The sequence below is a fragment of the Scardinius erythrophthalmus genome (genome assembly GCF_964197995.2).
Source record: "Scardinius erythrophthalmus genome assembly, chromosome: 13".
NCBI lineage: Eukaryota > Metazoa > Chordata > Actinopteri > Cypriniformes > Leuciscidae > Scardinius > Scardinius erythrophthalmus.
The window spans coordinates 3,055,411-3,069,655 of NC_138233.1; the positions used below are offsets into that span (position 1 = coordinate 3,055,411).

General features: G+C 37.6%; 1 protein-coding gene across 1 annotated transcript; it reads left to right on the forward strand.

Moving 5' to 3' along the window:
• The first annotated feature begins 2,340 nt into the window (after positions 1-2,340).
• On the forward strand, positions 2,341-9,171 carry LOC308701011 (uncharacterized protein). The gene is made up of 5 exons (XM_081383005.1): positions 2,341-2,463; positions 4,699-5,031; positions 5,593-5,709; positions 6,305-6,376; positions 7,966-9,171. Exons 1-5 carry the CDS (start codon positions 2,418-2,420, stop codon positions 8,115-8,117), a joined length of 720 nt encoding a protein of 239 aa, XP_081239131.1. The 5' UTR covers positions 2,341-2,417; the 3' UTR covers positions 8,118-9,171.
• The last annotated feature ends 5,074 nt before the right edge of the window (positions 9,172-14,245 follow it).

Consider the following 14,245-nt stretch of genomic DNA (forward strand, 5'->3'; position numbering starts at 1 on the left):
TTTAGATACATTTGTAAGTTATAATCAGCTTTTAACACTAAGTAACAAAGTTACAATAAACAAGTCTTTAACCAAATAACTCTGAGTAAAATAATATTACCATGAGAGTAAAGTGTAATGCCCTTTTCAAAAGGTGTAAAATAAGTCTCTGATGTCCCCAGAGTGTGTGTGTAAAGTTTTAGCTCAAAATACCCCACAGATAATTTTATATAGCATATTAAAATTGTCACTTTTTGAGTGTTTGTCCCTTTAAATGCAAATGAGCTGCTGTAACCGCCGCAGTGGGCGGAGCTTCAAGAGCGCCTGTCCTTTTACCTCTCTCTCTCACACACACTGAAAATTTCAAAACTTTTAGCCTTTTATGTTCAAACCGGAGTCAGAAAGATGGAGAGACTCAAGAAGAAGTGACAACATGTAGAAGCAACAGGACATTTCTGAATGGTTAGTTGGTGAATTTATGAGGCAGATGTGGAGTTATCTTCTAGTCATTGATTAACATATTCTGTCTTGATAATCTATAAATCGCGTTCAGGGGGCGGGGCTTATGTAAATGTTAGGGTTGGTGATGTCACTAACCTGGGAGGACTGTGGTGTAGTCTCTACCAGCCGTTTGTTAAGTCCGCGTGAACTGGAAGTTGCAAACGACTTTTCTCCAGTGTTATGACGTATTTCCCAGTGAAAATGAATATTGAACAGAGGGCAGGGTTTTACTCTAGCGCTCCTCCTCTCCATCTCTGCTCATAACAGACTAACGGTTTGAGGGGAGTGGTTAAGCGTTGCCCAAACCAAGCCGTCAAACCTACGTCATCAGGGAAGGTCCTCCAATGCAGAGGGGAGGGGCCTTTTCTGATTTTGATTAAAGATTACGAAGCCAAAAAATTTTTTTGTGTGGAATGATTTGCATGGATGAATTGTTCACCACAAAACAATCAATTTAGGCAAACAAAGTAAATATGGTCAATTTTGATTTCATGTGGACTTTAAAAAGTGATTTCTGTAAAAGCAAATATCTCCCTTTGCTCTGAACTTTGAGTGTTGTAACTTTGCAGGTGTTGCTTATGATCAAACAGCAACATTACACACTAACTAAAGTTAGAAAAGAGAAATCATAATCAACCACCGCTTTAAGAGTTTATCAGATCCTCCCACCAGTTTACACTCAAGACAACACCCAACTGTTTACAAGAAAACTCTGATTTTTGCATATTTTTGTGTGTATTTGAGCGTTTAACCAGCACAGAAAGCTGTTTGTCAGTGTGCAAATACTGAATTTGAGTTCTCTTTTTAAGAATATTGCACTTTTAATAACCTTTTTTAAACATCAAGCACGTCCCACTCTTTATTACTCATTCGTCCATGTTTCTTCATCACTCTAATGTGTCGATAATTCCTGCCCACTAAAAGCTGCAATACAAATAAATACAAAATACAACAAAAAAACTAAAATGCATCTAAATACAAATTATTGTTTCAAATACATATTTTACTGTAAATGCATGTATCTGAAATACTGCCTTTTAACAATACAGTGCAATAAACACTAGTTCACACACTTGTGCTGCATCATGTGAGAAATGCGTAAAAATGCATTTCTCACATGATGCAGCACAAGTGTGTGAACTAGTGTTTAAAATACATATTATGCCAATAACAAACTTGTATGTGTATTTGTGAGCACCCCCGCTGCCCACTTCCAGTTTCAAAACTAGGGACTAAAAAAATCAGCATGAACGTTGATGACGACAGGAAGGTATATTATAAAATATCTAAATAACTGAATGCAGATGTAAAGCATCTATTAATACTTGTTCTTAGGTTCGTGTGAGGTCATATCTAGAACATCTTTGCTGCATTTGTTGCTGTAAAATGCAATGCCAACTTGAATTGAGTGCATTATTTTCTTCATAAATAAAGTAATAGGTTGTTCTGTTGCTTCAGTCTATTTGACCCGATTAAGTGGTTTTAAACTAAACGCTGGTGACATGCATGTTTTTATAGACGAGTTATTTTGTGGTTGGTGAAGCTTCTGCCGTTCTGCGCTTCTGCTTTTAACGTCTGGCAGAAATAGTGTTGCTTTTCTGTAACTATAACTAAAACAACGTTTATATGATTCTTCAGACTCATCTCTGAACATAAAAAGGTGCATTTGCACGTTCGAGCCGATAAAGATATAGAGTTGCTTGTTTATTTTTATTTTTTTAGCCTCCATTGTTTGAAAGTGTATTAGAGGAAACTGCTGACCCACGGTGTCTGCCGGTCTTCCCCCCAGATGAGGAAACTTCCTCTTCCTTCTTTCTTTCTTTGTAAAAGTCAGATGTTTTTCTGCTGTGTTTCAGTAAGAGCCAGAACACAGGCGGACTGAAGTCAGGATCTGGAGAAACATCTTCTCTCTTCTGCTGGATTACTGGACTCTAGAAATGATGCTCATGTTTGGACTGGCGCTGCTTCTGAAAACTGCTGCATGTGAGTCCACTTTCAGCTCAAACTCAAAGCACTTTTAAGGCCTAGGACTTGTTTTTCCCACGTATGTGAAGGTCATTTTACAGCAGCCTTAGAATCGGTTACCTTGCATTTAATACTTCTTTTATTTTTATCCATTTTTAAAAATGTGTTTTATTGTTTAAAGTCACCCTGTGATGAAAATCCAGCACTTTTATGGCCTTATGAAGGGGCTAATTTGCATATTCATAGAACCTTACATTAAATGAGGCACGGGTGTAATTTTGTACATTTTGTTTAATTTTGATTACATTTTAGGAATTAAACAGCTCGCAATCATACTTTGTCACTATAAAAACTGAAATAACCTGTTAAGCATGAAAGTATCATGTAAGACATTTCTCCTGATCCTTTTTTGACATAAATCGTCTTTAACATTGAGTCAGGAACCCTAGATTTCTAAAATAACCTTTGGTTACACTTTATTTTAAGGTGTCATTGTTACAGTGTAATTATATATTTAAGTACTGAGTAATATTAATAAACTACATGTTCTATAGGGTTAGGATAGGATTAGTGTTTGTTTGAGGGTTAATTGCATGTAATTATGGATCATTTACTGTTATTACCATGGTAAGTAAAATATTTACAATGACACTGTAAAATAAAGTATTACCCGTAATTTACTACATTAAGTCCATGTAACAAGGATAAAGTGTTCTCTAATTTGGTTACACTTTATTATATATTTAAGTACTGAGTAATATTAATTAACTTCATGTACTTACTATAGGGTTAGGGTAGGATTAGGGTTTGATTCAGGGTTAGTTGCATGTTATTATGCATAATTTACTGTTATTACTACGGTAAGTACATATAATGTAACAAGGACACTGTAAAAAATAAAGTGTTGGGGCTAATTTGCATATTCATAGAACCGCGTATACTAAATGAGGCAAGGGTGTAGAGTTACACTCAAGATATTTTAAGGCATGAAGAAATTGTTTTCAATGAAAAAAATGTTTAAATATGTCATTTTGGTGATCAAAGATGAGTTTAAAGGGATAAAATGATTGACTACAGGGGGACTTTAAACTTGAGTTATCTACACTTATAGCAATAACAATGAAGATACATGATATTTACATTTATATTAATTACATTATACTCACATATGAGGAACATACGCAACATGATCATTAAGCAAAAGTAGAAGTGGACAGCAGGAAAAAGAGAAATAGGATTGATTTGGTAGTAAGGTCTCTTGGGTTAATGTTTGCGGTGAGGTTTATTATTTGTGGAAGTGGTAAAGTACATGTTAATTATTACCTTTAATATCTATTTTGATCTAAACCAAGTGTGAAATGTGGTTCAGAAAAATCCTCCTGTGATGTGTGTATGTTTTAGCAGACGATTTAAACAGCGAGAGAGTGAAAATACTCATTTAAAAGAGTTTGTTTTAAATCTAAAAAGACTGAAGAAACACCCAGAGATGACAAATAAACTTTTGTGTTGAAACATTACGGGTTTCAAAAGCAAGTTTAGTTGTCAGACAGTAACTGGTAATAGTAGGTGTGTCTCAAATGACACACTATCTTAAAAATAAAGATTTCAAAAGGGGATTTTTGCACTGAAGAAACATTTTTGGTTTTCCCAAGAACCTTTCAGTGATCGGCTCTTAGCATTTGGATGTTTCTTAACATAACATTCATACATTAGACAAGTGAAGTGTACAGTTTAAGTGCCATCATCTGAAAAATAACGGTTGTTTATTAGCATTGATGGTTTTTTTTTATAATTCGGGTTAATTAAGTACATAATCTTTTTGAAGAATTTTCAGTGTAATTTCACTACAAAACACCGTAGAATTATTAGTATGCACTTTTTTTTGGTAATTTTAAAGTTAAAGTGTAAACCCGACTAAAGCGTTGATCGCCCGCTGATGTCTGAGATTGATGATCGGAGTTCAGATGTTTCACTGAGATCAGATCAAGTGTCTGTTTATTCACATTTATACTGTAGAAGTTTAATTTTGTGAAAATATTTGTGTCACTGTTTTTCTGAGTTTAATTTATGCTGAAAGAGTCACTGGTTATTGCCTTACAGCATGATGTTTGCATTCTTCTGAATGTCCAACATTAAAAAAATTATATTTATATTTTACAGATAGTTTTACAGTGTGTGTGTGTGTGTGTGTGTGTGTGTGTGTGTGTGTGTGTGTGTGTGTGTGTGTGTGTGTGTGTGTGTTTTGTTCTTCAGGTCTGGAGGTTAACTGCAGTTTTCATCAGTCTGGTCCCTGTTACGCTGCTCTCGGAGACAAACTCAATGTGATGATGGTGAACACTAGAGAATATGACCTGACGATACAAAAGAGTATAAGCAGCAAAGATAAAGATCCAGTTTGTAAAATAAAGAATAACAGTATAAAAAAGGATTTATGTGAACTTTTTAAAAACAGACCTGTGTCAGTCAATAATGGGATTCTGATGATAAACACTGTGATCAGAGCAGATTCAGGGACTTACAGTGTAAAAGTCTATAACTCTATAGGCACAGAAATATTTAAAGGAGATCTACAAGTGATTGTTGAAGGTACAGTAACTCTCTCATCAGACTCATTACAATCTCATGTTCTCAACGATCTCACTCTCATGCAAATCAGTGCTAATAACACATAAAGTACAGATGAATGATAATAAGACACAGAAACATCTACATATCTTCATACAGAAACTCTCATTGGAATATTTATAATCTGATACTATAATCAGAGCCGTAACCAGTTTAGAGAACGACACGTCAACCCGCCCAATATATACAGATAACGGCTTGATCAATGTGTGTTTACAGCAGATTTTAATTAAAAATTATAAATAAAATTATATGAGTAAAAAATTATATGATCAATAAGTTATGACAACACATTGATTTAACTCATTAAAATAAGTTAAGCAATTTTCAACTTTTTTATAAGATATACAAGATTCAACTCAGTTCAATGTAATTTAAGTTGAAATAACTTAATCCTTCAAGTTGATTATACTTTTAAATTTAATGCAGCAACTTTTTTTTTACAGTGTTGTTACGAATTAATATTTTGCTGTTATTTTTGTGTAACTCTTAATAACCTCGTCCTGTGTTTTCCTTCCACAGGTGTAGATCCTGCAGTCCTTCCGGTCGTTCTGGGATGTCTCGCTGCAGTTCTTATAATCCTGGTCATCGTGGCTTATTTCTTTTACAAGAAGAAGAACCAGCTCAAACCCACAGCGAGTCAGTCTGAGTTCATCAATCTGTGAAATATCGTATCGCAGCACTGCTGAATTATTGGCTTCATCACTTTATTCTCTTATTTTCTGTACATTTGTTTAAATTAAACAATCCGATAAATGAATATATGAAGAGTTCAGATGCTAAAGCCTCGAAGTGCCATCTGAAATTTCCTTCTAGAATGATCATTTTTATCAAGTTCGTATAGTTAAGTTCAGTGATTTCACTTTAATGGCAATGCAAATTACCTATTAATTGTCATTTAAGTGAAATTACTGAACTTAAATATACAAGCTTTATAAAAATTATCATTCTTGAAGAAAATTTCAGATGGCACTCTTCATATGTACAGTAAATATATTTTATTCACTCTTATGTTGCTCCAAACCTATGTTTATATTTATTCATAGAGTAAATAATGACAGATATTTATATTTATGCATGAAAAACATCAAATATAACATCTTACAAGTTATTAATATAAAACAGGTGAAAGCAGAAACAGTTTGGTTATTTATTGGTTAGCTTTAAATGACTGACATTTCCTCATAGTTTAATATTGGTGTTTATTAGATGCTTAATGTCAGTGTTTTCTCAGATGTTTCAGAGCGTGTGAATGAACACGGCGCTCAGAAGAAACTCCTCAGAGAGGAAGAACAGAAGAGACCAGGTGAGATTCACATCGGGAGGCTTTAATGAGCGTCTGGACTCTAAATATAGATTCACCAAGCAAATATATTCACACAAATATTCAAAATGAGCTTTGACGAGTAAATAACACAGTTTTAGGAACTGAATATAATGCATAATGGTTTACTGTAGCAATGTGAAAATGTAAATCTTGCCTTCGTTGTTGAAGGCTAAACAACATCAGCAAAGGTCACATTTTGTGTAAAAAATAATAATAATAGGAGGATTTGACAAGTTTTGGAGGTCAGACTCTACATCTGTAAGTCCCAGTCTGATTTGTGATATTATATCAGAGTTACAGAGCTGAACTGCATGCTTTTAATAAAAACAAAAACTGTAGAGTGAAAGACTGTGATAAAAACAGCATCTGTGGCTTCAGTGAAAACGACCGGCTCGGCAGAAACTTGACCAACAAGGAAGACGAAAGGTTATTTTCTGTCAATGTTGTAACACCATTTGTCACACAGTCCTGACGTTGAGTCACGGAATCCAGCGCAAGGAGGAAAGTGTGAGGATAAATATGCAAATAAAATAAAGGGTAACAGTATACTGTATTTTATTTAATTGTATTATTTATTTTATTTGCATATTTACTTATACATATATATATTTATATATAAATATGCAAATAAAATAAAGAATATTAATACATATGTGAATAAATAAATAGTAAAAAAAAATACAGTATAAATATGCAAATAAAATAAGTACAGGTTTAGGCCTAAAAATAAATAAAATACTGTATAAATGAATAAATAAAGAATGTAAAATAAATATGCAAATTAAATAAAAAGTCAAATAAAATAATACAGTAAAAATAAAAATGCAAATAAAATAAATAGTAAAAATAAATAAAATACTGTATAAACAAAAAAAATTGTATAAACAACTAAAATACAATATAAATAAATAAAGGAAAGAATAAATAAAATGAATAGTATGAATAAATAAAATACAGTATAAAAAATAAACAGTATAAATAAATATGCAAATAAAATAAATAGTAAAAATAATTCAAATACAGTATAAATAAATACGCAAATAAATTAAACTGTAAATGAAATACAGTATACATAATATGCAAATAAAACATAGTAAAAATAAAATTCAGTATAAATAAATCAAATAAAGACTATAAATGAATAAATAAATATGCAAATAAAATAAATAGTATAAACAACTTAAATACAATATAAATAAATAAAGGAAAGAATAAATAAAATGAATAGTATTAATAAATGAAATAGGCTACAGTATAAGTATGCAAATAAAGTAAATATATTAATAAACAAATACAGTAACTTATTTGTCATAGGGTTAAAAAAATGTTAAATAATTTAAGTTATTGTCACGATCCCAGTGTTGAGCTTGTTTTGTAGAGACTTTTATGTTGAAGTTTATGTTCCTATTGTTTCTGTGTCCTCTTCCTGTGGCCATGTTTGTAGTTTTGTAGTTTTCCCTGTTGATTAGTCTTTCCTGGTACTTCATCATCATTTACTTTCAACATTAATGCAACATAAATCTTGTGTATAACCTCATCTGTTCGTTATCTGTCCTCTGTGTCTGCAGATGTAGAATATGCCAGCGTCAACTCTCAGAACAAGAGGAAGAGGAAGGAGGAAGAGCTTCATTATGGAGAAGTGACGTTCACCAGCTCCAGCGCCCAGCGGCCGCGTCAGAAGCAGGACGAGTGTGTGTATTCTGTGGTTCAGACACGCTAGTGTGAATCAAACACAAACACACACAGACTGAGGGTCTGAACACACAACGGCCCAGTCATGAGCCGACTGGTGTAATGCTCCGGTTATTGAGCGTCCAGAACACAAATATAACTGGACAAATCCTGACTGATGTGACAGTTAGCAGTTACATGACTCGGGGTTAGTTGAACAACAATGAAACAGTACAACCTAACCCTAACACCTTACACACACACACACACACACACACACACACACACACACACACGTCTGGTGCACTATCTTTGTGAGGACTCTCCATAGACGTAAAGGTTTTTATACTGTACAAACTGTATATTCTATCCCCTTACACTGCCCCTACCCCTAAACCTACCAATCACACACACACACACACACACACACACACACACACACACACACACACACACACACACACACACACACACTAACCCTACCCCTAAACCTACCCATCACAGGAGACATTCTGCATTTTTACATTTTCAAAAAAACTAATTCTGTATGATTTATAAGCTTTTGTACCCATGGGGACCTCAATTTAGGTCCCACTGTGACACGAGTCCCCATGAGTCTGTGTGCATTCAGGTTTAAGTCCCCACCGGGGTAGAAAAATATGTCCACACACACACACACACACACACACACGCACACTGTCACCATTACGTTCATTGTCAATTTCATCGTCTTCTTCACTGTCACTGTCATCGTCATTGTCTGCACTACAGTTCCCATGATCCTCCTTGGCCCACACCCGCACCTGCCAGTCATCATCATCATGGTCTTCAGCTGGTGTCTCGTTATCATCTGTGTATTTAAGTTCCCTTCATGTCCTTCTCATAAAGATGGGGTAATTAAAATGAAGCCTCCTGAATCACTGAGGCTTTCCCCTGACTGTTCCTGGAAAAGATTCAAAGCTTGGAGAGTGTGGAGAACAGCGCCACCTGGTGCTCATTTAAAATAAAGAGAAGCCTGTGTTAGAAGCTTTGGCAGATGAAGCAACCACAACACACTCCATAGTTTCAATGCTACGTGTACAAATAAAAGCCTTACATGTTTGAGTTTGATTTGTTCATTAAATACATTCATTTTCCCATTAAAGTGTGACAATAAAATATAATATAAGCTCATGTGATTCAATAAGATTTAATGTAGGCCTACTCTCTCTCTCTCTACACACACACACACACAATGAATAAGGACATTGTCTGATTGGATCATCTGTTATTAAATGTGCTTATGACACTTGTTACTGATAGTGCTTATGTAACTGTAGGAATGTAGGATAAAGTTTTTAATTATTTTAATTATTTTTGGATGTTGCCATTGCTCTAAATACAAACCCTTCACCAAAACCAACAGCCCTCTCCCCTAATCCCACCCTAAACCCAAATACCAACACCAAATTACCTAAAATCACCAAAAAGTGCAAAGATTTTACAAAAACAAAAAGACACAACAACAACAAAAAATAATAGCCTAAGTAGTGAAAAATAAATTGTGCTTATTTAAATGTAATATATTGATTAACTTTCAGAGTACAGCTCTCTCCTCACAAACCCATCAGCAGACTGAGGCAATAACGACTCGTTAAACACGATCTGGAGTTCGAGCCTTCTGACACCCAGCGAAACGCGCACGTGATTGGACATAAAGTGAGGCTTCATATGTCATCGATCACGTGACTCTAGTAAACCAATACACACCCCGATACGGGGCTTCACTAGAAATTGTGTCGCTTGTGTGATACGCGCATCGAAGCTTCAGGGCCCTATTTTAACGATCTGAAACGCAAGTGGCAAAGCGCAAAGTGCAAGTAACTTTGTGGCCGGGTCTTGGCGCTGTTGCTATTTTCCCGGCGGGATAAATGACTCTATCTATCGTAATAATGTATGATTTGCAAAAATGAAAACTGCTGCTTCTGTGTAGATGAGAGAATCAAAGTGTATGCGCGTTGTGCACACGCTACATTGATTATGGCCAAGCATGTATGGAGCGAAATATGTGCCATAATTTAACAAACAAATCCAGCATTTTGCAAACAAACTCAATCTACTTCGCAAAGGAAAACTCGACTCGCAAACAAACTCGATCCGCTTTGCAAAGGAAATCTCGACTCGCAAACAAAAAGAAACCAATGTGCAAGCACAAAGGTCACAAATGTGTCCAGGCAGATTTTCTCACAAATGCGTCCAGGCAGATTTTCTCACAAATGTGTCCAGGCAGATTTTCTCACAAATGCGTCCAGGCAGATTTTCTCACAAATGCGTCCAGGCAGATTTTCTCACAAATGCGTGCAGGCAGATTTTCTCACAAATGCGTCCAGGCAGATTTTTTCACAAATGCGTCCAGGCAGATTTTCTCACAAATGCGTCCAGGCAGATTTTCTCACAAATGCGTCCAGGCAGATTTTCTCACAAATGCGTGCAGGCAGATTTTCTCACAAATGCGTGCAGGCAGATTTTCTCACAAATGTGTCCAGGCAGATTTTCTCACAAATGTGTCCAGGCAGATTTTCTCACAAATGCGTGCAGGCAGATTTTCTCACAAATGCGTGCAGGCAGATTTTCTCACAAATGTGTCCAGGCAGATTTTCTCACAAATGTGTCCAGGCAGATTTTCTCACAAATGCGTCCAGGCAGATTTTCTCACAAATGCGTCCAGGCAGATTTTCTCACAAATGCGTGCAGGCAGATTTTCTCACAAATGCGTGCAGGCAGATTTTCTCACAAATGCGTGCAGGCAGATTTTCTCACAAATGTGTCCAGGCAGATTTTCTCACAAATGCGTGCAGGCAGATTTTCTCACAAATGCGTCCAGGCAGATTTTCTCACAAATGCGTCCTGGCAGATTTTCTCACAAATGCGTCCAGGCAGATTTTCTCACAAATGCGTGCAGGCAGATTTTCTCACAAATGCGTGCAGGCAGATTTTCTCACAAATGCGTGCAGGCAGATTTTCTCACAAATGTGTCCAGGCAGATTTTCTCACAAATGCGTGCAGGCAGATTTTCTCACAAATGCGTCCAGGCAGATTTTCTCACAAATGCGTCCAGGCAGATTTTCTCACAAATGCGTCCAGGCAGATTTTCTCACAAATGCGTGCAGGCAGATTTTCTCACAAATGTGTCCAGGCAGATTTTCTCACAAATGTGTCCAGGCAAATTTTCTCACAAATGCGTGCAGGCAGATTTTCTCACAAATGCGTCCAGGCAGATTTTCTCACAAATGTGTCCAGGCAGATTTTCTCACAAATGTGTCCAGGCAGATTTTCTCACAAATGCGTGCAGGCAGATTTTCTCACAAATGCGTCCAGGCAGATTTTCTCACAAATGCGTCCAGGCAGATTTTCTCACAAATGTGTCCAGGCAGATTTTCTCACAAATGCGTGCAGGCAGATTTTCTCACAAATGCGTCCAGGCAGATTTTCTCACAAATGCGTCCAGGCAGATTTTCTCACAAATGCGTCCAGGCAGATTTTCTCACAAATGCGTGCAGGCAGATTTTCTCACAAATGTGTCCAGGCAGATTTTCTCACAAATGTGTCCAGGCAAATTTTCTCACAAATGCGTGCAGGCAGATTTTCTCACAAATGCGTCCAGGCAGATTTTCTCACAAATGTGTCCAGGCAGATTTTCTCACAAATGTGTCCAGGCAGATTTTCTCACAAATGCGTGCAGGCAGATTTTCTCACAAATGCGTCCAGGCAGATTTTCTCACAAATGCGTCCAGGCAGATTTTCTCACAAATGCGTGCAGGCAGATTTTCTCACAAATGTGTCCAGGCAGATTTTCTCACAAATGTGTCCAGGCAGATTTTCTCACAAATGCGTGCAGGCAGATTTTCTCACAAATGTGTCCAGGCAGATTTTCTCACAAATGTGTCCAGGCAGATTTTCTCACAAATGTGTCCAGGCAGATTTTCTCACAAATGTGTCCAGGCAGATTTTCTCACAAATGCGTCCAGGCAGATTTTCTCACAAATGCGTCCTGGCAGATTTTCTCACAAATGCGTCCAGGCAGATTTTCTCACAAATGCGCCCAGGCAGATTTTCTCACAAATGCGTCCTGGCAGATTTTCTCACAAATGCGTGCAGGCAGATTTTCTCACAAATGTGTGCAGGCAGATTTTCTCACAAATGCGTCCAGGCAGATTTTCTCACAAATGCGTCCTGGCAGATTTTCTCACAAATGCGTCCAGGCAGATTTTCTCACAAATGCGCTCAGGCAGATTTTCTCACAAATGCGTGCAGGCAGATTTTCTCACAAATGCGTCCTGGCAGATTTTCTCACAAATGCGTCCAGGCAGATTTTCTCACAAATGCGTCCAGGCAGATTTTCTCACAAATGCGTGCAGGCAGATTTTCTCACAAATGTGTGCAGGCAGATTTTCTCACAAATGCGTCCTGGCAGATTTTCTCACAAATGCGTCCAGGCAGATTTTCTCACAAATGCGTCCAGGCAGATTTTCTCACAAATGCGCTCAGGCAGATTTTCTCACAAATGCGTGCAGGCAGATTTTCTCACAAATGCGTCCTGGCAGATTTTCTCACAAATGCGTCCAGGCAGATTTTCTCACAAATGCGTCCAGGCAGATTTTCTCACAAATGCGTGCAGGCAGATTTTCTCACAAATGCGTCCAGGCAGATTTTCTCACAAATGCGTCCAGGCAGATTTTCTCACAAATGCGTCCAGGCAGATTTTCTCACAAATGCGTCCAGGCAGATTTTCTCACAAATGCGTGCAGGCAGATTTTCTCACAAATGCGTCCAGGCAGATTTTCTCACAAATGCGTGCAGGCAGATTTTCTCACAAATGTGTCCAGGCAGATTTTCTCACAAATGCGTCCAGGCAGATTTTCTCACAAATGTGTCCAGGCAGATTTTCTCACAAATGCGTCCAGGCAGATTTTCTCACAAATGCGTCCAGGCAGATTTTCTCACAAATGCGTCCAGGCAGATTTTCTCACAAATGCGTGCAGGCAGATTTTCTCACAAATGCGTGCAGGCAGATTTTCTCACAAATGCGTCCAGGCAGATTTTCTCACAAATGCGTCCAGGCAGATTTTCTCACAAATGCGTCCAGGCAGATTTTCTCACAAATGCGTCCAGGCAGATTTTCTCACAAATGCGTCCAGGCAGATTTTCTCACAAATGCGTCCAGGCAGATTTTCTCACAAATGCGTCCAGGCAGATTTTCTCACAAATGCGTCCAGGCAGATTTTCTCACAAATGCGTCCAGGCAGATTTTCTCACAAATGCGTCCAGGCAGATTTTCTCACAAATGCGTGCAGGCAGATTTTCTCACAAATGCGTCCAGGCAGATTTTCTCACAAATGCGTCCAGGCAGATTTTCTCACAAATGCGTCCAGGCAGATTTTCTCACAAATGCGTGCAGGCAGATTTTCTCACAAATGCGTCCAGGCAGATTTTCTCACAAATGCGTCCAGGCAGATTTTCTCACAAATGCGTCCAGGCAGATTTTCTCACAAATGCGTCCAGGCAGATTTTCTCACAAATGCGTCCAGGCAGATTTTCTCACAAATGCGTCCAGGCAGATTTTCTCACAAATGCGTCCAGGCAGATTTTCTCACAAATGCGTCCAGGCAGATTTTCTCACAAATGCGTGCAGGCAGATTTTCTCACAAATGTGTCCAGGCAGATTTTCTCACAAATGCGTGCAGGCAGATTTTCTCACAAATGCGTCCAGGCAGATTTTCTCACAAATGCGTCCAGGCAGATTTTCTCACAAATGCGTCCAGGCAGATTTTCTCACAAATGCGTGCAGGCAGATTTTCTCACAAATGCGTGCAGGCAGATTTTCTCACAAATGCGTGCAGGCAGATTTTCTCACAAATGCGTCCAGGCAGATTTTCTCACAAATGCGTCCAGGCAGATTTTCTCACAAATGCGTGCAGGCAGATTTTCTCACAAATGCGTCCAGGCAGATTTTCTCACAAATGCGTGCAGGCAGATTTTCTCACAAATGCGTCCAGGCAGATTTTCTCACAAATGCGTCCAGGCAGATTTTCTCACAAATGCGTCCAGGCAGATTTTCTCACAAATGCGTCCAGGCAGATTTTCTCACAAATGCGTCCAGGCAGATTTTCTCACAAATGCGTGCAGGCAGATTTTCTC

Bases quoted from the DNA above. Each gene is read 5' to 3' on its own strand.
- LOC308701011 (XM_081383005.1), top strand. From the start codon at position 2,418: ATGATGCTCATGTTTGGACTGGCGCTGCTTCTGAAAACTGCTGCAT. The intron at 2,464-4,698 runs GTGAGTCCACTT...TTTGTTCTTCAG, and splicing joins GCTTCTGAAAACTGCTGCAT to GTCTGGAGGTTAACTGCAGT. The intron at 5,032-5,592 runs GTACAGTAACTC...TTCCTTCCACAG, and splicing joins TCTACAAGTGATTGTTGAAG to GTGTAGATCCTGCAGTCCTT.